Raw genomic sequence first — 26,196 nt, 5'->3', positions numbered from 1 at the left:
TCTGAATTTTTAAACCAGATTTATTTTTTATAATTCTAAACCCGGTCGGTTCGGATTTTAAACCAAAAAAAAAAAAACGTGAGAAGCTGAAGTGAACATGTTATGGGCCTAGGCCTTTTTAGATACAATTAATAAAAGGCCCAGTGCAGAACATTCTCGAATATACACGACCAACTTTTGTGCAGTCTGAATAAGAAAGAGAGAGAGAGCGATAGAACAACGAGCACCGGCGGGCGAACTTCGTCTTCTCTCTTGTGGGATTCAGGTTTAGTTTCGATTCTCATATGCGATGAATTTGTGTTCCTGATCTTCTTTCTCGAATGTGTTAGATTGATATTGCTTCTTCGTTTCTTCATGATCCTGAATGAATTCATGATACGTTTTATCTCATCATCCCATCTCTCTTTTTGGTTCGCTAAGTGGGTTGGTTTCAAAAAGAAATCTTTCGTAAAGTTGAATCAGAAAGTTTAAGTGGTGAGAAGGTGTTGTTTTGATTTGAACATGCAAGGATAGAAAATAAAAGATATAATAAGGATCGATGAAGACACGTTCTGTTTTGGTGAATTACTCTGTTCTGTCACGTTTGTCAGCTAAATTTGAAGTCTTTATGTGTGGTTATTGGGTTTGTAGTGATAATGGGGAGGAGCTATAGTTACAGACCATCACCACCAAGGAGAAGGTACAGAAGCCCAAGTCCCGTGGGATACTACAAAGGGCGGAGTAGAGATGCCCCAACCAGTCTACTTGTTCGCAATCTCCGGCTCGACTGTCGGTAATAATTATACATACAACTGCGCTGCTCATGTGTTTAATTTTATTTGTGCATTCACCAACTATAGATCTCTTTGGAAATGTGTAATTGTCTGAGTTTCGAAGACACGAGAAATGTTAATACCTTTCGATGTTGTCAAATGCTTAAATTGTGTGTTTGTAACCATTACAGGCCAGATGATTTTCGTAGACCATTTGGGCGGTTTGGTCGTCTCAAGGATATCTACATACCTCGTAACTATTACACTGGGTGAGTAAAGGCGATTTTTTTTCCTACTAATTATGTCCATTTGCGTGACCTCTTACGGGCCTACCTTTGTGTAAGTGTAATTATGATAAACTGTGCTGGTTTATCAAAGTTTGGTTTGTCTTATTGGAAGTGTTGAAGATGAAGAAGTAGGAAGATTAATTTGCATGAAGTAGTAAGAATACTTTGTTTGAGACTACAGAGGGTAAGTGAGATTAGTGTTGATGACTGGTTAATACTTCGAGATTGAGTTTCATTTTGAAGATGTTCTGGTCAAAGTCGAAGTTAGTACAGTGGCTTCGAAAAGGTTAGCAGCTAGCTGATTGTTTGTTCTTGGTCTATTCAGTTGTGTCGCACTTTGCCGTTTTTGTGTGTTCCGTACTCAAGTTTATTTCTTCTTAGAAGAGGGTTACTTGTTTTGTTATTTGTAGTCTCAATTTGTGACGCTGTGGACTTGCAGGGAGCCTCGTGGGTTTGGCTTTGTGCAGTACTATGATCCTGATGATGCTGCAGATGCAAAGTATCATTTAGATGGCTACGTTCTTCTAGGCCGCGAAATCACTGTGGTGTTTGCAGAGGAGAACAGAAAGAAGCCTTCCGAAATGAGAGAACGATCAAGGTAAAAGCTTGAATTTCTGGTTGATTAACTGTTGGAACCAGTTAAAGAAATGTTCATTGATCAACTTCAGGGGAAGGACATCTACAAGATCTCCATATGGTCACTCCAGGTCTCCTGGCTACTCGCGTTCGCCAAACTACAGAAGAAACTACTCACGTTCGCCAGTCTACAGGAGAAGCTATTCGCGTTCGCCGTATGATGAAAGGCACCGTTCAAGGTAACTCTAGACTCTGTAGTAAGTGTGTTTTGTTTTTCTTTTCCAATGTCGATGTTCTTCTTACATACACATACCCTATAACACAACTTCGGCAGGTCTGTTTCACCGGGAGACAGGAGGCGATCGTACTCAAGGTCAAGCTCAAGATCTCGCTATGAGTCGAGAAGCAGGAGCCAGAGTCCTGCATACTCACGCTGATTTGCTATATGACCCCAAGAATGTGAAGATGGGGTGTGGTCTCACGCTCTGCTTGTTAGTTATGTATGAAAAATAATAAATCATAGTTTGGAGTTAAGAGTACAAAGGTAACCTATGGTTTGGTTTCATTTCCTTAGTACTTAATGGTAGTCTTTTGTATGCTCAAGCGTGACATCTATGCCTACTTATTGTGTACCACGAGAGAGTTTCGATTCTCACAACCTTATGTGGAACGTAGTTTATAATCAATAAAAGCTCTTTTACTACTACTTGCTGACCATAATTTTCTAAGCAATTGTTTCTTTTTTATGGTTTGAAACCTAAATCACGTGAAGGAAACTGAGTGAACGTTGGTGAGAAAGATCGTAAAGGCGTTCTTTTGTTTCACTTAGTTTTTAATTATTTACTTGCCTATAAAACAGGAAACTTTTCATCATCTTTTGTCCTTAGAACTAACCAACCAATCTTTCATCCCTCTTATAAAAACAAAACCCACATACTTGTCTCCTAACGATAAGAAATAAAACTATATAATATCTTTCTTGGTTTACTTAATCTCTTTCTACTTAAGTATATAGATTCTGGTTGATCATTACAAAAGGTATGTTTTCTAGGTTAAGTACCTGACAAGTCACTACCAATTTCTTAACCAACAAGTTCCTGTTTTCTCACAAAAGAAAAAAATAACGAAGCACAGTTTGTGTGTTTAGATTTGTACAAGGTCAACGTTTCATGATCTTAATTTCAGAAATGACATTTTCTCTATATCTTGTTTCTTAGTTTGTGATGGAAGCTCTCTTCTTGAGTTCTTCTTCTTCCTCCATCGCTGCACCAAACAAGCTTTTCCGTCGTGACTGGTGTACGTTGGTTACTGATAAGAAAAGGCTAGGCCTCACCTGGTGCCGCGTTGGTGGTGGAGGTGGTGATGGGAGAAACATCAAACCAGAGAGGCCTCTTCGGGTTTCTTCTCTTTTGAAAGACAGAGGTCAAGTGCTAATAAGGGAGCAGAGTTCACCAGCTGTGGATGCTGACACATTGGTTGTGTCTCCAAACGGGAATGAGAGAGCCATTGAGATCAATGGAGTAAAGACTTTGATGCCTTTTAGTGGCGCTGCTAAGGTGGGGAGCAAAGAAGGACTTGGCATTGTCAGTTTCCTCCAAGGGAAGAAGTTTTTGATCACTGGCTCAACTGGTTTCTTAGCTAAGGGTACAAAACATACTTAACGTATATGTTTATCATATTGCCAAAACTGCGTCTTAACATTATCTTCCTTGTGATATCTTTAGTACTGATTGAGAAGGTCTTGAGAATGGCTCCGGATGTTGGGAAGATATATCTCTTGATTAAAGCCAAAAACAAAGAAGCTGCTATTGCGAGGTTAAAGAGCGAGGTAATGCCTCTTTGTTTTGTTTCTTTCTTAGTTATTTTTTATCATATTGTATTGCTGCTTTTCAGGTGTTGGATACGGAGCTTTTTAAGACTCTAAGAGAGACTCATGGAGCATCTTATCAGTCTTTCATGTTAGACAAGCTAGTTCCTGTGACGGGGAACATATGTGATTCAAACATTGGGTTGCAAATAGATTCAGCTGAGGAGATTGCAAAAGAAGTTGATGTGATTATCAACTCTGCTGCCAATACAACCTTCAATGAAAGGTTTGCATGCAACTATTAGATTATGCTATAGCATCAACGTATCTTCTTGTATTACAAATATTGTTGTCTTCATGGCTGCAGATATGATGTTGCTTTGGACATAAACACACGAGGGCCTGGTAATCTCATGGGATTCGCCAAGAAGTGCAAGAAACTCAAGCTTTTCTTGCAAGTATCCACAGGTATGTAACCAAGCAAAACAAACAGAAAGAAAGTAATGTTTTTGTTTCTTCATTTGAGAAAAAAAAGAAGCCATTTGCAGCTTATGTGAATGGACAAAGACAAGGAAGGATCATGGAGAAGCCATTCTCAATGGGAGATTGTATAGCAACCGAGAACTTCCTTGAAGGAAACAGGAAAGCATTAGATGTCGATAGAGAGATGAAGCTAGCTCTTGATGCTGCAAGAAAAGGGACTCAAGATCAAGAGAAGGCTCAGAAGATGAAAGATCTCGGTCTAGAAAGGTAGTAATATAAATACCCACTTTGACTATTGCTACAATCTTAAACAAACAAAACATTGAAACAGGGCAAGATCATATGGATGGCAAGACACTTATGTTTTCACTAAAGCAATGGGAGAAATGATGATCAATAGCACTAGAGGGGACGTACCTGTGGTTATTATAAGGCCTAGCGTTATAGAAAGCACTTACAAAGACCCTTTCCCTGGTTGGATGGAAGGAAACAGGTAACTTATTATATGTCATATGTGTATAGATGTTAAATGTATACATAACATAACTGATTCTTCCTCAATCTTAAATCAGGATGATGGATCCTATAGTACTATGTTATGGAAAAGGACAGCTGACCGGGTTCTTGGTGGATCCGAAAGGAGTTCTTGATGTGGTTCCTGCTGATATGGTCGTTAACGCGACATTAGCTGCTATTGCTAAGCATGGAGTGGCGAAGACAGATCAAGAACCTGAAATAAACGTGTATCAGATCGCTTCTTCTGCGATAAACCCGCTTGTTTTCGAGAACTTAGCAGAGCTTCTTTATAACCACTACAAATCTACACCGTGCATGGACTCCAAAGGTGTTCCTATCATGGTGCCTTTGATGAAACTTTTCGATTCCGTTGATGATTTCTCGGATCATTTGTGGAAAGATGCTCAAGAACGGAGCGGTTTAATGAATGGTGTGAGCCTAGCGGATAGTAAGATGTTGCAGAAGTTAAAGTTTATATGCAAAAAGTCTGTTGAACAAGCTAAACACCTTGCCACTATCTATGAGCCGTACACTTTCTATGGTGGAAGGTAAGAACAAACAACATTATAGTTTTAAGTCCAAACCGACAAACTTTTGAATTATTTATTTTTTGTGTGTTTGATGCAGATTTGATAATAGTAATACACAGAGGTTACTGGAATATATGTCAGAAGCAGAGAAGAATGAGTTTGGGTTTGACGTTGGAAACATTAACTGGAAGGATTACATTACAAATGTTCACATTCCCGGTTTAAGAAAACATGTCTTGAAGGGAAGAGCTTAAGTTCAAATCTGGTTAAAGGTGAGCCAAAACCGAACCATACCTTTTCTTTGATCGTTTTTTTTCTTAATCTTATGTGTACCCGTGTTGTGTTATCTAGTATATCACTTTGATTTGTAATAATTTGAATGTAGTGGTAGTGTCAAAGCACGTTGGATTCGATCTACAAGCCCACAATGAAGCTAAACACTGAAAAAAACATACCTTTTTAAACATAACTATTAAATATTGAATTTTATGAAGTTATAACATAATTAATGAATAAACGTCTTATCAATTAATTATGCTTCCGCAAATCACCATGTTTATTGTTCTATAAAATCATCTCTCATTCATTGATACAAATCAAACATCTACCAATATCAAAAGCAAATATGGCAAAGTCTATTTACATAGCAATGTTTGTATTCATAGTAGTGTTCTTCATGTTACATCCAAATTCTTCCGAAGAAATTGATCAATATTCACAAGAGGTACCAGAAGATGTGAAGATATCTCCTACGTCGGATTTTGATATTTACATCGAATCTTCTGATGAATCTTCATTTGAAGAAGCCGATTCACCCGCAATGGATATGAGATGAAGTTTGGACATCATTACACGGACAAACAGTCCGGTTTCTTGAGGTTTGCGCTCAAAATCTGAACTCATCACACTGTGGAGATGCTTTGTTCACGAACATGGTAGGTGAGGGAAAACCAGTATTGTTAGCTGAATGTTGTGGTGAGCTACTAAGGATTGGCAAAGATTGTTATCTAGGAATGGCTCAAGTCATTTTATCGAATTACGAGTATAGAAATATTGCGTCTAAGGCTATTCCGAAAAGCAAACAGACATGGAATTATTGTGTTCGTCTAACTGAGAATTGGAACTCAGATGGGCAGTTTGATCATTAGTGAGGAACTAAACTAATTGATATTCCATTGTGCTAATGTTTTATATACGCGATTATGTAACTCACGCTTTATGACAATTACCATTATATAAATAAAGTTAAAGATCTTTTTACAGATCTTATATTAGTATACATGACTCGTTGGAATAACATGCAAGAATCAACGATCAACATGGATTGTATTATTTTTAGGCATCTTTAATGAATATATATCTCTAGGGTATCATAAATATCTTGATTCCTGGCAACGTAATTACATATATCTATGAGCTCTCCACTCCAAATCACACAACCCGACCCACCATTCTTGATATTCGTATCCGCAACCCCGGTACAAATACTAATGCACTTCTCATTGGATTCCTTCAACTCGATTCTCCTAACATTATTCTACTATATGTGTTCCCAAACAACACAATAAGTTATTGTCTCAATAACTAATCTTATGTTCAATATAAAACATTAGGTCCAGTCTTTTTAATAAATTTTTATTTATATTTTTTAATTATTTGATTTAAAACACTCAAATAGTTTATAAGAAGTTGAAAATAACTATAACTCTTTTGGCTGGTTTAGATACTACAAAAAAGCATTTAATATGAAATTGATTAAATTAATAAGTTATTTTGTTTTTATTTTCAGAAATAAAAAATTGAATTTCTTAAAACTTAATAAATATTAGATTGTTATTCGTAAATTATTTTTATTCATAAGAACATTTATTGTATATGCTAAATTATGCTTGGTTTAAGTTAACATTAAATAGTTTTATATAAATAAAATTTTAGAATCGATAAATTAATATCAAATAAGTTTTATAAAAATTATATCAAATAAGTATATATCACAAATTTAATTCAACAAACTAAAGATGTTTTATTAAAACCTCGTAATGATACACGTTGAAGTAATTAAAAACCAAATTAAGTAATATTTTAGAATTTTTTCCTAATTAATAAAATAATTTATTATGTATATTTAAATACACTAAAATAAAAATGTTAAAACATTACTTAAATAATAATGTTAAAATATATTAATATTATACATTAGATTTTTTTAAAATATATTTTCGCGCTTTTAATCGCGGGTTATAGTCTAGTATCTTTTAAAACATAACAATTAAATGCTGAATTTTATGAAGTTATAACATAAAGTGATAAATGAACAAACTTCCTCAAAGCACCATGTTCATTGCCTTGTAAAATCATCTCTCGTTCATTGATACCACTCAAACATCTACCAATATCAAAAGCAAAAGCAAATATGGCAAAGTCTCTTCACATTGCAATGTTTGTATCAATAGTAATGTTCTTCACGTCAAATTTGATTTCTTCCCAGGAAATTGATCAACATTCACAAGAGGCACCAGGAGATGTGAAGATATCTCCCACATTGGATTTTGATATTTTCGTCGAATCTCCTCATGAATCTTCATTTGAAGAAGCCGATTCACCCGCAATGGAATATGAGATAAAGTTTGGACATCATTACACGGACAAACAGTTCGGTTTTCTTGAGGTTTGCGCTCAAAAGCTGAACTCATCACACTATGGAGATGATCTTTTCAAGAACATGGTAGGTGAGGGAACACCAGTATTGTTAGCTGAATGTTGTGCTGAGCTACTAAAGATTGGAAACGATTGTTATTTAGAAACGGCTCAAGTCATTTTATCGAGTTACGATTTTAGAAATATTGCGTCTAAGACTATTCCGAAAAGCAAACAGACATGGACTGATTGTGTTCGTCTAACTGAGAATTGAAACTCAGATGGGCAGTTTGATCGTTATTGAGGAACTAAACTAATTGATATTCCATTGTGCTGATGTTTTATATATGCGATTATGTAACTCACGCATTATAACAGTTACCATTATATAAATAAAGTTAAAGATCTTTTTATAGATCTTATATTAGTATACATGACTCGTTGGAATAACATGCAAGAATCAACGATCAACATGGATTGTATTATTTTTAGGTATCTTTAATGGATATATATATCTAGGGTATCATAAATATCTTGATTCCTAACAACGTAATTACATATATCTATGAGCTCTCCGCTCCAAATCAAACAACCCGACCCACCATTCTGGATATTCGTATCCGCAAACCCGGTACAGTTACTAATGCACTTCTCCTTGCATTCCTTCAACCTGATTCTCCTAACATTATTCTACTATATGTGTTCCCAAACAACACAATAAGTTATTGTCAGTAACTAATCTTGTGTTCAAACAATATAAAACATTAGGTCCAGTCTTTTTAATAACTGTTTATTTATCTTTTTAAATTATTTGATTTAAAACCACTCAAATAATTTATAAGAAGTTGAAAATAACTATAACTATTTTGGTGGGTTTAGATACTACAAAAAAGCATTTAATATGAGATTAATTAAATTAATAAGTTATTTTGTTTGTATTTCAGAAATAAATAAAAATTGAATTCCTTTAAACTTAATAAATACTCCCTCTGTTCCTAATTAGATGATATTTTATGAAGGGAATTTTGTTTCAAATTAGATGAAGTCTTGAGACTTTTAAGGTAAAAACTAATAAAATACTCCTACTAATTAATTTTTAAATTAATTAATCATTTTTTCCAATATTTATGCACACTTCACGATGAAGTCAACAGTAGTTTAATTACCTTCTTTAATAATCATAGTTTAATTACATTCTTTAATCCAATATTACACAAAAAGTGGAAACAATTCGGTACTAAGAGTTTTAATCAAGAATAGAAAAAAAATACCCTGAAGCCATGAAATCTCTTCATCACCATCGCTGAAGATTTCTTCTCTAGGTGGAGATGCATTTAAATCAAACAAAACTCCTCTTTCATCATTTTGAGCTAACAAATTCAAATCAAAATTGGTAGTGTTCTGAAACTAGTATAAATAAAAAACGGTCTCAAAAAAATTTTCAGTTAGGCTCCATTATTTTTCTTTGAAATTTAACTTCATCCATGTAAAATTTGGCTCCAAATTAAAAAGATACAAAAAGATGTTGTGTGACTGTTTGTGTTCACACTATGAGTAGCATTACTTTTGTCTCTCTAATCAAATGTTTTGAATATAAATAATATTTTCCTTAATCTGTGTATTTTGTACTATAACATCATCTGATGAGGAACATATGGAGTGTTAAATTGTTATTCGGAAATTATTTTTATTCATAGGAACATATTATTATATATGCTAAATTATGATTGGTTTAAGTTAACATTAAATAGCTTTATACAAATAAAATGTCAGAATCAATAAATTAACATCAAATAAGTTTTATAATTAAAAAATTTATCAAATAAGATATATCACAAATTTAATTCAACAAACTAAAGATGTTTTATTAAAACCTCGTAATGATACATATTGAAGTAATTAAAAAAAGTAATATTTTAGATAATTTTCCTCTTTAATAAAATAATTTATTATTTATGTTTAAATACACAAAAATAAAAATGTTAAAACATTACTTATATAATAATGTTAAAATATATTGATATTATAAATTAGATTTTTTTTAAAAGATAGTTTCGCGCTTTTAATCGTGGGTTATAGTCTAGTATCTTTTAAAACATAACATTTAAATTCTGAATTTTATGAAGTTATAACATAAAGTGATTAATGAACAAACGTCTTATCAATTAATTAAGCTTCCTCAAAGCACCATGTTCATTGCCCTATAAAATCATCTCTCGTTCATTGATACCACTCAAACATCTACCAATATCAAAAGCAAAAGAAAATATGGCAAAGTCTCTTCACATTGCAATGTTTGTATCCATAGTAATGTTATTCACGTCAAATTCGATTTCTTCCCAGGAAATTGATCAATATTCACAAGAGGCACCAGGAGATGTGAAGATATCTCCCACATCGGATTTTGATTTTTACGTCGAATATCCTGATGAATCTTCATTTAAAGAAGCCGATTCACCCGCACTGGAAGCTGAGATGAAGTTTGAACATCATTATACGGACAAACAGTTCAGTTTTCTTGAGGTTTGCGCTCAAAAGCTGAACTCATCACACTGTGGAGATGTTCTTTTCAAAAACATGGTAGGTGAGGGAACGCCAGTATTGTTAGCCGAATGTTGTGCTGAGCTACTAAAGATTGGAAATGATTGTTATCTAGGAACGGCTCAAGTCATTTTATCGACTTACGAGGATAGAAATATTGCGTCTAAGGCTATTCCGAAAACCAAACAGACATGGAATGATTGTGTTCGTCTAACTGAGAATTGAAACTCAAATTGGCAGTTTGATCGTTATTGAGGAATGAAACTAATTGATATTCCATTGTGCTGATGTTTTATATATGCGATTATGTAACTCACGCTTTATGACATTTACCATTATATAAATAAAGTTAAAGATCTTTTTACAGATCTTATATTAGTATATCTGACTCGTTGGAATAACATGCAAGAATCAACGTTCAACATGGATTGTATTATTTTTAGGTATCTTTAATGGATATATATTTCTAGGGTATCATAAATATCTTGACTCCTGGAAACGTAATTACATATATCTATGAGCTCTCCGCTCCAAATCACACAACCCGACCCACCATTCTGGATATTCGTATCTGCAAACCCGGTAAAGTTACTAATGCACTTCTCCTTGCATTCCTTCAACCCGATTCTCCTAACATTATTCTACTATATGTGGTCCCAAACAACACAATAAGTTATTGTCAATAACTAATCTTATGTCCAAAGTAAATAAAACATTAGGTCCAGTCTTTTTAATAACTTTTTATTTATCTTTTTTTAATTATTTGATTTAAAACCACTCAAATAATTTATTCGAAGTTGAAAATTACTATAACTATTTTTGCGGGTTTAGATACTACAAAAAAACATTTAATATGAAATTAATTAAATTAATAGGTTATTTTGTTTGTATTTCAGAAATAAAAAAAATTGAATTCCTTTAAAATTAATAAATATTAGATTGTTATTCGTAAATTATTTTTATGCATAGGAAGATATTATTATATATGCTAAATTATGCTTGGTTTAAGTTAACATTAAATAGCTTTATATAAAATAAATGTTATAATCAATAAATTAACATCAAATAAGCTTTATAATTAAAATTTTATCAAATAAGTATATATCACAAATTTAATCCAACAAACTAAAGATGTTTTATTAAAACCTCGTAATGATACATATTGAAGTAATTAAATACAAATATTTTAGATAATTTTCCTACTTAATAAAATAATTTATTATGTATGTTTAAATAACCAAAAATAAAAATGTTAAAACATTACTTATATAATAATGTTAAAATATATTGATATTAAAAATTAGATTTTTTTTTAAAGATACTTTCGCTCTTTTAATCGTGGGTTATAGTCTAGTATCTTTTAAAACATAACAATTTAATGCTGAATTTTATGAAATTATAACATAAAGTGATTAATGAACAAACGTCTTATCAATTGATTATGCTTCCTCAAAGTACCATGTTCATTGCCCGATAAAATCATCTCTCATTCATTGATACCACTCAAACATCTACCAATATCAAAAGCAAAAGAAAATATGGCAAAGTCTCTTCACATTGCAATGTTTGTATCTATAGTAATGTTCTTCACGTCAAATTCGATTTCTTCCCAGGAAATTGATCAATATTCACAAGAGGCACCAGGAGATGTGAAGATATCTCCCACATCGGATTTTGATATTTACGTCGAATATCCTGATGAGTCTTCATTTAAAGAAGCCGATTCACCTGCACTGGAAGCTGAGATGAAGTTTGAACATCATTACACGGACAAACAGTTCGGTTTTCTTGAGGTTTGCGCTCAAAAGCTGAGCTCATCACACTGTGGAGATGATCTTTTCAAGAACATGGTAGGTGAGGGAACGCCAATATTGTTAGCTGAATGTTGTGCTGAGCTACTAAAGATTGGAAAAGATTGTTATCTAGGAACGGCTCAAGTCATTTTATCGACTTACGAGTATAGAAATATTGCGTCTAAGGCTATTCCGAAAAGCAAACAGACATGGAATGATTGTGTTCGTCTAACTGAGAATTGAAACTCAGATGGGCAGTTTGATCGTTATTGAGGAACTAAACTAATTGATATTCCATTGTGCTGATGTTTTATATATGCGATTATGTAACTCACGCGTTATGACAGTTACCATTATATAAATAAAGTTAAAGATCTTGTTACAGATCTTATATTAGTATACGTGACTCGTTGGAATAATATGCAAGAATCAACGATCAACATGGATTGTATTATTTTTAGGTATCTTTAACGGATATATACATATCTAGGGTATCATAAATATCTTGATTCCTGGCAACGTAATTACATATATCTATGAGCTCTCCGCTCCAAATCACACAACCGACCCACCATTCTGGATATTCGTATCCGCAAACCCGATACAATTACTAATGCACTTCTCCTTGCATTCCTTCAACCCGATTCTCCTAACACTATTCTACTATATGTGTTCCCAAACAACACAATAAGTTATTGTCAATAACTAATCTTATGTCCAAACAATATAAAACATTAGGTCCAGTCTTTTTAATAACTTTTTATTTATCTTTTTAAATTATTTGATTTAAAACCACTCAAATAATTTATACGAAGTTGAAAATAACTATAACTATTTTTGCGGGTTTAGATACTACAGAAAAGCATTTAACATGAAATTAATCGAATTCCTTTAAACTTAATAAATATTAGATTTTTTTTTTGACAACAAGAAATTCACAGTCTCATATAGACTTTGTGAACCAAATCGGCAAGTCCACATCCGTGTGAACGACGAAAGAAGGCTGTCTTCTAGCACTGCGTGCTAAAATATCTGCTCTTCGATTCTCCGTACGAGGTACATGAACAATATCTGAGTTGTGGAAACTCCTTCGTAGAAGTTTGATATCTTCCAGATAACTTCCAAATGTTGGCCATTCTTCTGGTTCCGAAACCATCTTCACCAATTGAGAACAATTCGTTGCAAATGTAACCTGAAACTGTCTTAAACTCTTCATACACTCCATTGCCCAAATTAAAGCTTCCATCTCCGAATGAAGAGGTGAAAGACCTGCCCTTACATTCCTTGCTCCTAATAAACCATCAAATCCCGGTAAGGTGCTATACCATCCTTGTCCCGAGAATAATTCCTTATCTTTCAAAGAACCATCTATAAAGCACCAACGTCCTGGAATTTGTATCATGGGTCTAACCTGGACCTGTTGGTTCCTCTTCTGATGATTGAGTTCATGTGCCTCGGCCAAAAGAGCTGATTCCAATTATGCCAATTTAAGTGTTTCTGTTGGATCAATATCCAGATTACTAAACACTTTATTATTCCGAGCTTTCCAGATATACCATATTATCCATGCAAATTGGTGATCATCCATCTTAGGATTCACTCTCCAAAAAAGATGATCCATATTACCAAAGAGAGAACTGATGGGAAACATATTGGGATTCGATGGTATCTTAGATAATGCTCACACTTGACGTGCTGGAGGGCATTCGAAAAACACATGGTTTATCAAATAAGTATATATCAAATATTTAATCCAACAAATTAAAGATGTTTTCTTAAAACCTCCTAATGATATAGGTTGAAGTAATTAAAAACAAAATTAAGTAAATGTTAGATAATTTTCCTATTTAATAAAATAATCTAATTATGTGTTTAGAAATACACTAATATAAAAATGTTAAAACATTACTTATAAAGAAAATGTTAAAATGTATTGATATTATAAATTAGATTTTTTTAAAGATATTTTTGCGCTTTTAATCGTTGGTTATAGTCTAGAATATTTTAAAATGTAACTATTAAATGCTGAATTTTATGAAGTTATAACATAAAGTGATTAATGAACAAAAGTCTTATCAATTAATTATGCTTCCGCAAAGCACCATGTTCATTGCCCTATAAAATCATCTCTCGTTCACTGATACCAATCAAACATCTACCAATATCAAAAGCTAAAGCAATTATGGCAAAGTCTCTTCACATTGCAATCTTTGTATCTATAGTAATGTTCTTCATGTCAAATTCAATTTCTTCCCAGGAAATTGATCAATATTCACAAGAGGCACCAGGAGATGTAAAGATATCTCCCACATCGGATTTTGATATTTACGTCGAATCTCCCGATGAATCTCTATTTGAAGAAGTCGATTCACCCGCAATGGAATATGAGATGAAGTCTGGACATGATTACACAGACAAACAACTCGGTTTTCTTGAGGCTTGCTTTCAAAATCTAAACTCATTAGACTGTGTAGATAATATTTCCAAGAACATGTTGGATGAGGCAGCACAAGTATTGTCAAATGAATGTTGTCATGATCTATTAAAAATTAGCAAAGATTGTTACCTAGGAATGACTCAAATCCCTTTATTGAGTTACGAGTATAGATTTATTGCGTCTAAGGCTATTCCCAAAAGTAAACAAACATGGAACGATTGTGTTCATAGAGTTGAGAACCAGATTGGCAACCCGATCGCTTTTGAGGAACTACACTAATTGATGTTCCGGTGTGCTGATGTTTTATATATGTGATTTTGTAACTCAGGCATTATGAGACTTACCATTATATAAATAAAGCTAAAGATCTTTTGCAGATCTTATATTAGTATACGAGACTCGTTAGAGTTACATGAAAGCTGAATCAACTATCAACATTGGTGGTATTAGTCTTTAGGTTTCTTTAATGGATATAGATGTCTGGGGACAACGCTAGCAGCTCTTAGTAATTCTTCATATTTATGGACTATGAGCTCTTCGCTCTAAATTACACAATCCGACCCACCATTCCAGATATCCACTCACAAACCCAGTAGAGTTACAGTCTCTATTGCACTTCTCATTGCATTCCTTCAGCCTGATTCTTTTATCCACGATGGTTATACTTGTCTCTGACAACGATCACGTTCCTCAAGAGCCAAAAACCATCTGTGTCGCCGCAGCTCAGTGGCGAGCCTCTCAAACAACCATTGAACACATCTACCAAAGCCAATGCCATGGCATTCTTGGGAATGAATCTTGGGAATGAAACCTTTGATACAGTTACATGTCAGTGTCGTGCTAGTGTCACTGTAAACATTTTATTATCAGATTTTTAATACTAATGAGTAATGAGGCATGGTTTGATTTTAATTTGCATATTTTATCTCTTAATCCTGGATTATATATAGTTTTCAGCAGACAAGAAAATGTTATTTCCACATTCTATGGTTTTTTAGACTTTCATCAATTCATTAAAACATATTATTTTTATTGGTCGATAACATTAATTTAACCACGTGAATTTTACCCAAAAAAACTTTACCACCTAAAATCTCATTTTTTAGGAAGAAATTAGATTTTGATCCGTGTTGCACAGATTTATTTTTCATTTTTATATGTTTATATCTTTGAGAATGCCATGAAATTGACTGTTTGTGTTTCTATTGTGTTTAGTTTTTGGTCTTTCTAATTTATGAGATTATTTTTTCTTTAAACGATGTGCTGGTTTTTATTAATTTTATTTGATAAATTAAAAATTGAAATATAATTAGAATTTTAAGTATGCTTTTAGGTTTTATCAGATTTAAAGATGGTCATTTAATTTGAAATTTGTATAAAATTTCAAATTTTATTTTGGAATTTTTGAAAGAAATACATGTTTAGCGATGTGTGGTATATTTTAATAAGATAAAAATATTAATATAATATGGCATAATATTGTGTATATAATTAAAATTTATATTTAACAATTATGTAATATAAAACTATAGATATTATTAAAAAATATTTGTTGTTATATAAATTAGTTTAAATTATGTACAATTATTTGTGAAAAAATTACGTAGTTTGTAAATGTGTATATGTGATAAAACTATAATAATACACACTATGTTTTAACTAATATTGGTTTATATATTTAATATTTAAATTGTGTATTTCATTATAACCAAAAATATAAAAGATTTATGTTGGACAAAAACCGTTCAAAAATAAATATTGTTTTGAATTTTGTTACGTTTTGTAAATGTAACTAAAATTTATATAAATATAACTTATGAAAATTAAAACAGTGTAACCCGCTAATTTAACTTCGCTGGCATTACTTATAGTTTTTTAGTGTTGGATGTAAAGAAAAATTTTCATATTTTAAAATATTTAAATATCAAGTCCGTTTCTCAATCTGGATTTTAAATAATATCAGTTTATGTGTTAAAATCAGAACTTCTAAATATATATTTTTAAAAGATTCCAGCAAATATTATACGGGTTGATTAAAATACATTTGTTTTGGATTGTCGTTAAATAATTATTTTTGAATAAAATATCATTGAATATATTCAGATTATTGAATTTGTTCTGTTATTATTTATGACTTTTAGACGTGTAATGATAATATATTAGAATGAAATGGTCTACATGATAATTAAAATATTGGATTAGGTACGAGATCTAAATTTATAAAACAAATTGGTGAATTACATGAAAATATAAATTTATTTAATTTTTTGATTTTTTTGGAAATCTTTGCAGGTTTTTAATCATAATAATTGTTAATTGATATGCTTAAATATAGGTGAATTGGGCATATGTTAAACGATTTTATTACATCTCAAAGTAGATTCTATCCGATATTCTTTTAAATGTTATATATTAAAATGATTGCTTTAACAACTAATTAAATGGTTCAACAATGACTTCTAAACGTTAGATAGAAAAATAAGACTATAAATTAATAGATTAGATCGTTACGAAAATTTATAAGGATAAATAATAATAAACTATAAAATAAATATTCTAAAATTTCCAAAATATTTATCAAATCACTCAATAAGAGAAACTCAAAATTAAATGTCCAAAAAATAAACTCAAAACTATATTCCTGTTTTTTAGTCTATATTATTGAATAAGGGGAATCCGCCGGTGAACAGTAGTTAATGTCGTGCTTTCCATATATATATATTTGATATTATACATTTAATTTCTCAATTTATAAAAGATAAATTTAATGATTGGTTGATTAAATTAAATTATTAAATTATTTAATATTTTATGTATGTTAATATATCTATTTAAAAAAAATATTTGTTGAAATATTTTTTTATTTTCAATTTATACGTCTTCCCATTTATTTTAGAGATAATTGGTCCAATATACTTTAGTGAACTAGAAATTAGAAAATTACCCTAAAGCCATAAAAAACTCACGATCACTGTGTCTTATTGTGTGTGTCTTGCCGGAAATGCCCCTACAGCTAAGTGAAGTACGATGGAAACGTGAGGAGAGATAGATTGGTTAGATCTTTATAGTACAATCGTAGGATTGCATAGAGATGTAGGTCTCCGGCTAATTTCCTCCCCATCCACTTGTTTGGTTACGCCATCGTAGGGTCTACAGCTATTATCTTCTCTTTACACTTGTTTTATTAGGTAATTAATTATGTAAGGTACACTAAAAAAATTAAAAAAAAACGGAGAAAGTCTGTGTATAACAGAATCAAGTATGGCATTATACGTATGTGGCATGTGTGATCTTACAACGTAATAGTTTATATTGAATGTTAATGTTTGATCTTATCTGATAACTATAAATGTTTGTGTTATTTTAATAGTTGACATGCATCCAAAATCAGCATCTATACCTTATTAGATCCAACTGGAGATTACATGACACCTGCACTAGAGGCATACACACTTGGATCTCTAAACATAGCATCTCAAAATACAAAGTGTTATCTTGGTAGGTCAAAGAAGATAAGGATTTTGTCAAATGGTGAATTCAAAAGGTAGACTTTAGCTAACTTCAGCATATACCAAACATGCATTGAAGTTAGTTGTTACTAATAGTATTAATCGTTATTGAAAGTTCTTAACATCAATTTGCTTGTTCATGCAGCAAGGTGTCATAGGGCGCAAAGCAAAGACTTGTAGGAGGTGTGGTGGAACCGATCACATTAGGTGAAACCATTATATACACTACACGAATTAACTGTTAATTCGAACTTTAGTGGTTAATCATTACTGATGAAACTAAAAAAGAGTGAGAAGTGTGAGCATTGGTGATTGTATACAAAACATTTAGAGTAGTATATATAAATGTTAGCTGTTAAGTATTCATATTATATGTTATCTCCGGATAATAATAATTGCTACGATAGAAGATAAAAGTTAAGAACTAGTGAAATATCGTTACAAAATTGGATAACTTAAGCACGTAAGGATCATTGTAAAATCATATATATTATTTAATGTTAGATACTACTATAAAAGGTTAATGTCTAAGTAATAATGGTAACATTAATAAAGTACGTTAACTTTTGAAAACCGACTGGTAACATTAATAAAGTACGTTAACTTTTGAAAACCGACTGGCTCTCTCTTTCCTTGTTCTCTTTGGCCTCTTTTTCTTTAAGCTTATTCTTTGTTCTCATACGGGCCAGATCAACTGTAGTGGAGCCTCCAACAAACATCGTTTTTTAATATGCGACCTTTCTATATTAGCCGGACAAGGTTGTCAACATTCTCGTCCTCAACTTTGTCATCCCAAATCAGGTCATCTGGGGAGTATGTCGTATCCACAATAATGAATATCACCTCAATCTGCAAACACAAACAATCAAATCAATTCACACTTTTTAATGTAGTGGTTACAAGCATGATAGCGCAGCATAATTCCTTACATTCGGCGACTACTAAATAAGATAATTATTAGCCGTAATTACTTATCGTATCAGTTACCATTCATAATAGCTTTCATTTGTTAGCCTTTAACTAAAAACAATAGAGTAACTTAAATAACTAGTGACAGTAATTAACAGTTTATTATTGCTGATACAGTTATCCTCTGTTACGTTCCTTCATTAGTGTAATTCAAAATGAAATAGGTCAACATTAGCTATTAGCAACTAAGATGAAATGTACTAGTGTTCTTGGACGTTACTTTCTGAGATAACGTTGAATTGCTAACCTTAGCATCTACTATAGTAGCATTAAAGATAGTCTAGCATGGTATCTCGAAATAGTATAAGCAAATCTTGATCAATAACGTCTACTACATATCTTATATGGAACTTTCTGATATTACATCCACTTTGATAATTATTCCTATACCATACAAACATTGCGGATATTTCAACAAGGTAGTGAAAAAGATTATTATTAACACCCACTAATTCGCTTGGAAGTTACGCTTGAAATTACTAACCTTGGCTTCTTCATCTTGCTCTCTAGCATGAGCTTGGTTTACACCGTAACGAACGGAAACGGGAAGGGGTGGTGGGACATCTCGCTCTTCTTCTTATTCTACTTGGGAGTCATCTATAAAGTAGAAATGAAATTACTTGAGAAATATGTGTTAAGAAGAAACAAGATTACATTGAAGCGGCGGGTGTGGTGACGGAAACGACGAAGGTTGAGGTTCTCAGTGCCGTTGCGCACGAGCTAGAAGAGTGTATCGGTGATGAAACTCATTAGGATCAGAGTAGCTATTGAGATTAAGAGACGCATAGTGAATCTAGAGACGTTGTTTTTGTTAAGAATAATCCAAAAAGAGTTTGTTAGATTGAATCTATCAAAACTCACTAAAAATCTGTGATAATTACGAATAAGAAGTGAAAGGTTCTAGGTTAAGCCAAAGAAAACTACAAATATATATGTAAATTGCTGTCTCTACATTTATTCTTGACGTCTTTTGGGGTAATGATGAAGTACAGTGCATGGCGTCTAGCATAGAGTCTCAGGTTCCAAGTCTATGATACAGAATCTGAAAGTACAAATAGAGGTGTCGAGATTGTGGAGGGTGTTTTGGTATTAAAAAAAGATTAACAGTGGATAGGATATTCTCCTAATTTTGACAATTTATGTGTGTATAGAGCCAAATTTCTCTTTATTTTATATAACGAATAAAGCCACATTTACAACCCAAATAAACGTGTTAGTTGATCGGTCGTTGTTGAAGAACAGCTACCATCAATTTCCAGATGAGACAACCCTGAGGACTGTTTGTTTCAGAATCGAAACTAATACGTTTCTGTCTTGGGTATAAATTCTCTGAGCAACCCCATCATTGTGCTTAAATCCATCTCCATCTCCGTTTTCGCAGGTAACAACACTTCTCTGTTCTTATCTCCGGTTTCCTTTTCGTTGCTTCTATAATATCAATGTAATGGATATAAGATCTCGCTACTTTGTGAAACTGTTGTCTGACTCGTTGTGTTGTTAGGACATTAGTGTGACTTTGTTGTGTTTGTTCTTAAATTGATTTAGTCTCTAGTTCTTTGGACAAAGCTTTGGCGAATTTGCTGTCTATTTCTTGGAGTTTGTACTCAACCACTTCCAGTTTCATCTCAGCTTCAGCAATGCAAGCATGAAAGAAAAGAATTCCGCCACGGTCTCTACATCAATCTTGACTTATCTGTTCTACTATCATTATTTTTTCTTTCTTTCCCTTATAGATCAGTGGAAAGGCTTGAATCACTATTATATTCTCCTTCTCTTTTGAGGCATTTCTCAGCACTGCTTAAGATATAAGCCATTCGTTTTTCATCTTTTTAAAAGTTCCTTGTGTATTGGTTCTGAGTTATAGCCTGCAATATGTTTTTGATACAACTTTAAGTGACTCAGTCTCATCATAGAATGAAAACCATTTACAGTTTCTTTTTTTTTTTGAAAAATTCAGAAAACAGAAAAAGTTAAGATTATGTCTTAACAGGCTTTCAAGTTCATAGCTAAGTGTCGGCTCAGGTGGTTTATCACATGCCTATATACAACATCCATCCCTACGATGCAATATTCCTGAATCCAGGGGGTTGTTCTATGATGATGCGAACACATTGCTAATTTCTACCGCAGCCAATCAGGTGTTTATTTTTCTTTTCCTTTGAAATGGTTTATTTGCTGTTGTTTCAACCATAATCGATATCTTTATTAAGCTTGATGATCCTTATCCCTAGTTGATTTTGACGTTTTCCTGTTTAGGTCTTTTCATGGCAAACATCTCCCTTTAACGCAGATGTGTCTCCTTCAGTTGATTCTATAAGTGAAAGGCCTATCCTATTTATCAAATTCTATGTTAATAAAAAAGCCATAGCTGTCCAAAGATCCGAGTGTGAAATACAGATTTTTATCGAGAAACCAAGCAGATACTTACCCACAAATGCAGGGCAGGATCAGAGAGCGTTCTCGGATTCTTTTGGAGTGACTCTCCACTATGTGACCTTGCAATTGTAAAGACCAGATGGGGCTCTGTGTAATTTAACTACATAGAACGCTTTGCTGTTCTGATTATTTTTGTTTTGTTTTGCGCTAATGATTGTTTTTTTTTTTTGTTTCTTGTCTCAGTGGCATGGACTTGCTTGCTTGTAATAATTTGATTGCAGTGGTAGCGTTGTCTCATGTTTGCCTAAAGTCTAAGCACGATGGATTCGATCCACAAGCCCACAATGAAGCTAAACACTGAAAGAAAACATATATCTTTTGAAACATAACTGTTAAATGCTGAATTTTATGAAGTTATAACATAAAGTGATTAATGAACAAACGTCTTATCAATTAATTATGCTTCCGCAAAGCACCATGTTCATTGCCCTATAAAATCATATCTCGTTCATTGATACCAATCAAACATCTACCAATATCAAAAGCAAAAGCAAATATGGCAAAGTCTATTCACATTGCAATGTTTGTATCCATAGTAATGTTCTTCACGTCACATTTAAATTCTTCCCAAGAATTTGATCAATATTCACAAGAGGTACCAGAAGATGTGAAGATATCTCCTACATCGGATTTTGATATTTACGTCGAATCTCCCGATGAATCTCTATTTGAAGAAGTCGATTCACCCGCAATGGAATATGAGATGAAGTCTGGACATCATTACACACACAAACAACTCGGTTTTCTTGAGGCTTGCTTTCAAAATCTGAACTCATTAGACTGTGGAGATAATATTTTCAAGAACATGTTAGATGAGGCAGCACAAGGATTATCAAATGAATGTTGTCATGATCTGTTAAAGATTAGCAAAGATTGTTACCTAGGAATGACTCAAAGCACTTTATCGAGTTACGAGTATAGATTTATTGTGTCTAAGGCTATTCCCAAAAGTAAACAGACATGGAATGATTGTGTTCGTAGAGTTGGGAACCAGATTGGCAGCCCGATCGCTTTTGAGGAACTACACTAATTGATGTTCCGGTGTGCTGATGTTTTATATATGTGATTTTGTAACTCAGGCGTTATGAGAGTTACCATTATATAAATAAAGCTAAAGATCTTTTACAGATCTTATATTAGTATACGAAACTCATTAGAGTAACATGAAAGCTGAATCAACTATCAACATTGGTGGTATTTGTCTTTAGGTTTCTTTAATGGATATAGATATCTGGGGACAACGCTAGCAGCTCTTAGTAATTCGGCATATTTATGGACTATGAGCTCTTCGCTCTAAATTACACAATCCGACCCACCGTACCATTTCAGATATCCATACTCGCAAACCCAGTAGAGTTACAGTCTCTATTGTACTTCTCCTTGCATTCCTTCAGCCTGATTCTCTAATCCACAATGGTTATACTTGTCTCTGACAACGATCATGTACCTCAAGAGCAAAAAACCATCTGGGTCGCCGCAGCTCAGTGGCGAGCCTCTCACACAAACCATTGAACACATCTACCAAAGCCAATGTCGTGGCATTCTTGGGAATGAAACCTTTGATACAGTTACATGTCGGTATTGTGCTAATGTTATAGTAAACATTTTATTATCATATTTTTAATACTAATGAGGCATGGTTTGATTTTAATTTGCATATTTTATCTCTTAATCCTGGATTATATATAGTTTTCAGCATACAAGAAAATGTTATTTCCACATTCTATGACTTGTTTTTAGACTTTCATCAATTCATTACAACATATTATTGTTATTGATCGATAACTTTAACTTAACCACGTGAATTTTATCCCAAAAAAATTTACCAACTAAAATTTATTTTTTTAGAAAGAAACTAGTTTTTGATCCGCGTTGTGCAGATTTATTTTTCATTTTTACATGTTTATATCTTTTAGAATGCCATGAAATTGACTGTGTGTTTCTATTGTGTTTAGTTTTTGGTCTTTCTAATTTATGAGATTATTTTTTCTTTAAACAATGCGCGGGTTATTATTAATTTTATTTGATAAATTTTACATTGAAATATAATTAAAATTTTAAGTATACTTTTAGGTTTTATCAGATTTAAAGATGGTCATTTGATTTGAAATTTTTATAAAAATTCCAACTTTTATTTTGGAATTTTTAAAAGAAATACATGTTTAGCGATGTGTGGTATATTTTAATAAGATAAATATATTAATCTAATATGGCATAATATTATGTAGATAATTAAAATTTATATTTACAATTATGTAATATAAAACTATAGATATTATTAAAAACTATAATATTTGTTGTAATATGAATTAGTTTAAATTATGTACAACTATTTGTGCAAAATTACGTAGTTTGTAAATGTGTATATGTGATAAAACTATAATAATACATACTATATTTTAACTAATATTGGTTTATATATTTAATATTTAAATTGTCTATTTCATATAACCAAAAAATAAAAGATTTAAATTAGACAGAAACCATTAAAAAATAAATATAGTTTTTCATTTGACCCGCAGTTTCAAAACGCGAGATGTTTTATAAATAATTAACATAATCTTTAATTTTGGAAATAATATATGTTTTTGAATTATATTACGTTTTTTATATTACCATTAACATTTATTTTAAATTTTGAATATTAAATTTTAAATGAGAAATAATTTTGTAATTGTAACTAAAATTTATATAAATGTAACTTATGAAAATTAAAACAGTGTAACCCGGGGAATTGCCAAAAATAGCACTTTGACGATACCACTTTTCACTTCTACCTTAATCAACTTTGCCATTAAAATTTTAATTGGCAAATGACTATTATGTCCCTAATTAATTAAACTTAAACTATTCAATTAGATATGTTATATCTTCTTCCTCGATGTGAGATCCGGCAAGCTCCAGCGAGCTCCGGCAAAGGACGATGATTGGAGATTGCTTTCGGTTCATACACAGACTGGAACCGCAGAACGGTTTGCTAAAGTGAGTTGCTTTGAGACCCTGCTTGGCTCACCTACTTTTGTGGATATAAGAAACGGACGGCTAAGATGCGTGGAGACTGGCCACGAAGTTGTAGTCGGAGACGAAGAAGCATACGCTCGTAACAAACGGTGTCGTCTGGGACTCATCGATCACGCTCTATCTCATGGGAAATCTCCTCTCACCATGTTCTTGCAGTGCCTAATTTCTCAGTTAGCCAAAAATTGATACATTTGTAGTTGATTGTGTTAGCTTAAATTATCTATGGCTAAAGTATTTACCTTTCTTCTTGTTTTTTGGCTATGTTCTTAGTTCGAAGTTCGTGTGCAAGCTTATTGGGGATACTGTGAACAAGAACGAGGAACATATCTGGAAATATGTAAATGGGAAGAGATTTCTACACAGATTAGATTACTGAACATGATATCAGATTCATTGACATCTTGTACTGATTCCAATTTTGTCTCGTGCTTGTTATTCCTGGCTTTTAATGTTTTGGTGTTGATGTATCTGATAGAGCAAGTGGAAAGAGGAGCTGGAACAAGCGGAAAGACCGAGAAAATACAAGTAACCAATAAACATGGACACGTTAAGGAAGAAACTGACTCCAATGATTCAGAGTTTTGGATGCTTAAGTCAAGTTTTGGTTCAGAGTCAGAGTAGGAGAGTGATGAAGAAAACTGCAAAGGTACCTCTTTTTGTTTTTTTTGTTGGTTCTACTTTCATATTTCTATCGAAACTTAAACTAGATTTGTGTCTGATCTTGGTACAGGTTCTCATTGTGATGCCAAAGAATATGAGGAGCTCTCAGAAAGGTAAATGTATACATTTACTCTTATTTCTGTGTATTTTTTACAAAATTGCGGATTGGTTTTGATGTTCACCTCTAGTTGTTTTGTCTTTTCTACAGAACAAAGAGGATGTCAATAGAGATTGGACCAAGTATGATCATTACGGCAGCACCACTAAGATCATGAGGCTCAAGGCTACTATTCAGTCTTTGGAAGGGCAGATGAGATCTGTTACTGAGAAGAGGGCTAAGTATGCTCAGATTGCTGCTGAGGAAGTGCCCAAGAGTCTTTACTGCCTTGGTGTTCGTCTCACTACTGAGTGATTTCAGAACTCGAGTTACAGGGGAGCTCGCGGAGAGAATCTATGTTGTGGCTTTTAAGCTCACCGATAACAGTCTTTACCATGTCTGTGTGTTTTCTGATAACATTGTTGCTACTTCGGTTGTGGTTAACTCCACTGCTCTCAACTCCAAGGCCCCTGAGAAATTCGTCTTTCATCTTGTCACTAATGCGATAAAGTCATGGTTTGCTATGAACGTGGACAACCTCGGAGTCACTGTTGAGGTTCAGAAGTTTGAGGATTTCAAATGGCTTAATGCTTCTTATGTCCCCGTCCTCAAGCAGCTCCAAGACTCTGATACGTAAAGCTACTATTTCTCTGGACACACCGACGATGGTCGCACACCGATCAAGTTCAGAAACCCCAAGTATCTCTCAACGCTCAATCATCTCAATGCTCAATTATATCTTTTTATAAGGCCTTATAAATTGTGTTATGAAGATATTAAATTCTTATAATCTTTTGAATAAACCCTTATAAATAGATTTATAAACTCTTATAAATAGATTTAAACCGTGTAAATTAATTTATAAACACTTATAAATAAATGTATAAACTCTTATAAATAGCTTATAAGTTCTTGTAAATAGTTTTATAAACCCTTTTAAATAGTTTTATAAACCTTAATAAATAGTTATATAAACATTTGTATGTGTTTTATAAATTTTATAGATGGTTGATACAAGGTTTTATAAGCTGTAGTTTTTTTTTTTAAAACTCGGAATGTTTTATTTTTATTTGTACAACTTTGAATATTATCTAATATGTTTTCAATTTTAATTTTAATTTTATATTTTTGAATTTAAATTTCAA

General features: G+C 32.6%; 6 protein-coding genes, 1 long non-coding RNA gene and 1 pseudogene across 11 annotated transcripts; all 8 read left to right on the top strand.

The window, feature by feature from the left end:
• Nucleotides 1–180: 180 nt before the first annotated feature.
• On the top strand, nucleotides 181–2,321 carry LOC106292566 (serine/arginine-rich SC35-like splicing factor SCL30A). Of its 2 annotated transcripts, XR_001260207.1 has the most exons (7): nucleotides 245–265; nucleotides 631–772; nucleotides 944–1,021; nucleotides 1,152–1,325; nucleotides 1,479–1,637; nucleotides 1,708–1,854; nucleotides 1,950–2,321. XR_001260207.1 is itself a non-coding variant. In XM_013728178.1 (6 exons), exons 2-6 carry the CDS (start codon nucleotides 636–638, stop codon nucleotides 2,050–2,052), a joined length of 624 nt encoding a protein of 207 aa, XP_013583632.1. In that variant the 5' UTR covers nucleotides 181–265; nucleotides 631–635; the 3' UTR covers nucleotides 2,053–2,321. The 2 variants fall into 2 exon arrangements, 1 of the variants encoding a protein (XP_013583632.1); XM_013728178.1 differs by lacking the exon at nucleotides 1,152–1,325 and having other exon boundaries at nucleotides 181–265.
• A 255-nt stretch (nucleotides 2,322–2,576) lies between these two features.
• On the top strand, nucleotides 2,577–5,483 carry LOC106294554 (fatty acyl-CoA reductase 2-like). 2 transcript variants are annotated; one of them, XM_013730141.1, is made up of 10 exons: nucleotides 2,577–2,653; nucleotides 2,833–3,259; nucleotides 3,340–3,443; nucleotides 3,509–3,708; nucleotides 3,790–3,890; nucleotides 3,971–4,172; nucleotides 4,237–4,398; nucleotides 4,478–4,969; nucleotides 5,049–5,223; nucleotides 5,337–5,483. In XM_013730141.1, the coding sequence occupies exons 2-9, from the start codon at nucleotides 2,839–2,841 to the stop codon at nucleotides 5,203–5,205; spliced, it is 1,839 nt and encodes a 612-aa protein (XP_013585595.1). In that variant the 5' UTR covers nucleotides 2,577–2,653; nucleotides 2,833–2,838; the 3' UTR covers nucleotides 5,206–5,223; nucleotides 5,337–5,483. The 2 variants fall into 2 exon arrangements, with proteins under 2 accessions (XP_013585595.1, XP_013585594.1); XM_013730140.1 differs by having other exon boundaries at nucleotides 5,049–5,483.
• A 1,881-nt stretch (nucleotides 5,484–7,364) lies between these two features.
• Nucleotides 7,365–7,862, top strand: LOC106292352. The gene has a single exon (XM_013727947.1). The coding sequence runs from the start codon at nucleotides 7,365–7,367 to the stop codon at nucleotides 7,860–7,862; it is 498 nt and encodes a 165-aa protein (XP_013583401.1).
• Nucleotides 7,863–9,856: 1,994 nt separating this feature from the next.
• LOC106292351 lies at nucleotides 9,857–10,354 on the top strand. Its single transcript, XM_013727946.1, has one exon. It carries the CDS (start codon nucleotides 9,857–9,859, stop codon nucleotides 10,352–10,354), a length of 498 nt encoding a protein of 165 aa, XP_013583400.1.
• Nucleotides 10,355–11,667: 1,313 nt separating this feature from the next.
• On the top strand, nucleotides 11,668–12,165 carry LOC106292350. The gene has a single exon (XM_013727945.1). It carries the CDS (start codon nucleotides 11,668–11,670, stop codon nucleotides 12,163–12,165), a length of 498 nt encoding a protein of 165 aa, XP_013583399.1.
• Nucleotides 12,166–20,058: 7,893 nt separating this feature from the next.
• On the top strand, nucleotides 20,059–21,647 carry LOC106293460. Of its 3 annotated transcripts, none has more exons than XR_001260480.1 (4): nucleotides 20,059–20,218; nucleotides 20,795–20,975; nucleotides 21,094–21,341; nucleotides 21,457–21,647. It is a non-coding gene; the product is annotated as an uncharacterized LOC106293460 (long non-coding RNA). The 3 variants fall into 3 exon arrangements; XR_001260479.1 differs by having other exon boundaries at nucleotides 21,094–21,364; XR_001260478.1 differs by lacking the exon at nucleotides 21,457–21,647 and having other exon boundaries at nucleotides 21,094–21,402.
• A 122-nt stretch (nucleotides 21,648–21,769) lies between these two features.
• On the top strand, nucleotides 21,770–22,303 carry LOC106292349. The gene has a single exon (XM_013727943.1). It carries the CDS (start codon nucleotides 21,770–21,772, stop codon nucleotides 22,301–22,303), a length of 534 nt encoding a protein of 177 aa, XP_013583397.1.
• Nucleotides 22,304–22,686: 383 nt separating this feature from the next.
• On the top strand, nucleotides 22,687–25,229 carry LOC106292348 (annotated as a pseudogene).
• The last annotated feature ends 967 nt before the right edge of the window (nucleotides 25,230–26,196 follow it).

The sequence above is a fragment of the Brassica oleracea genome, chromosome C5 (genome assembly GCF_000695525.1).
Source record: "Brassica oleracea var. oleracea cultivar TO1000 chromosome C5, BOL, whole genome shotgun sequence".
NCBI classification, from domain to species: Eukaryota; Viridiplantae; Streptophyta; class Magnoliopsida; order Brassicales; family Brassicaceae; genus Brassica; species Brassica oleracea.
This window is presented reverse-complemented; position numbering and strand designations above follow the sequence as displayed.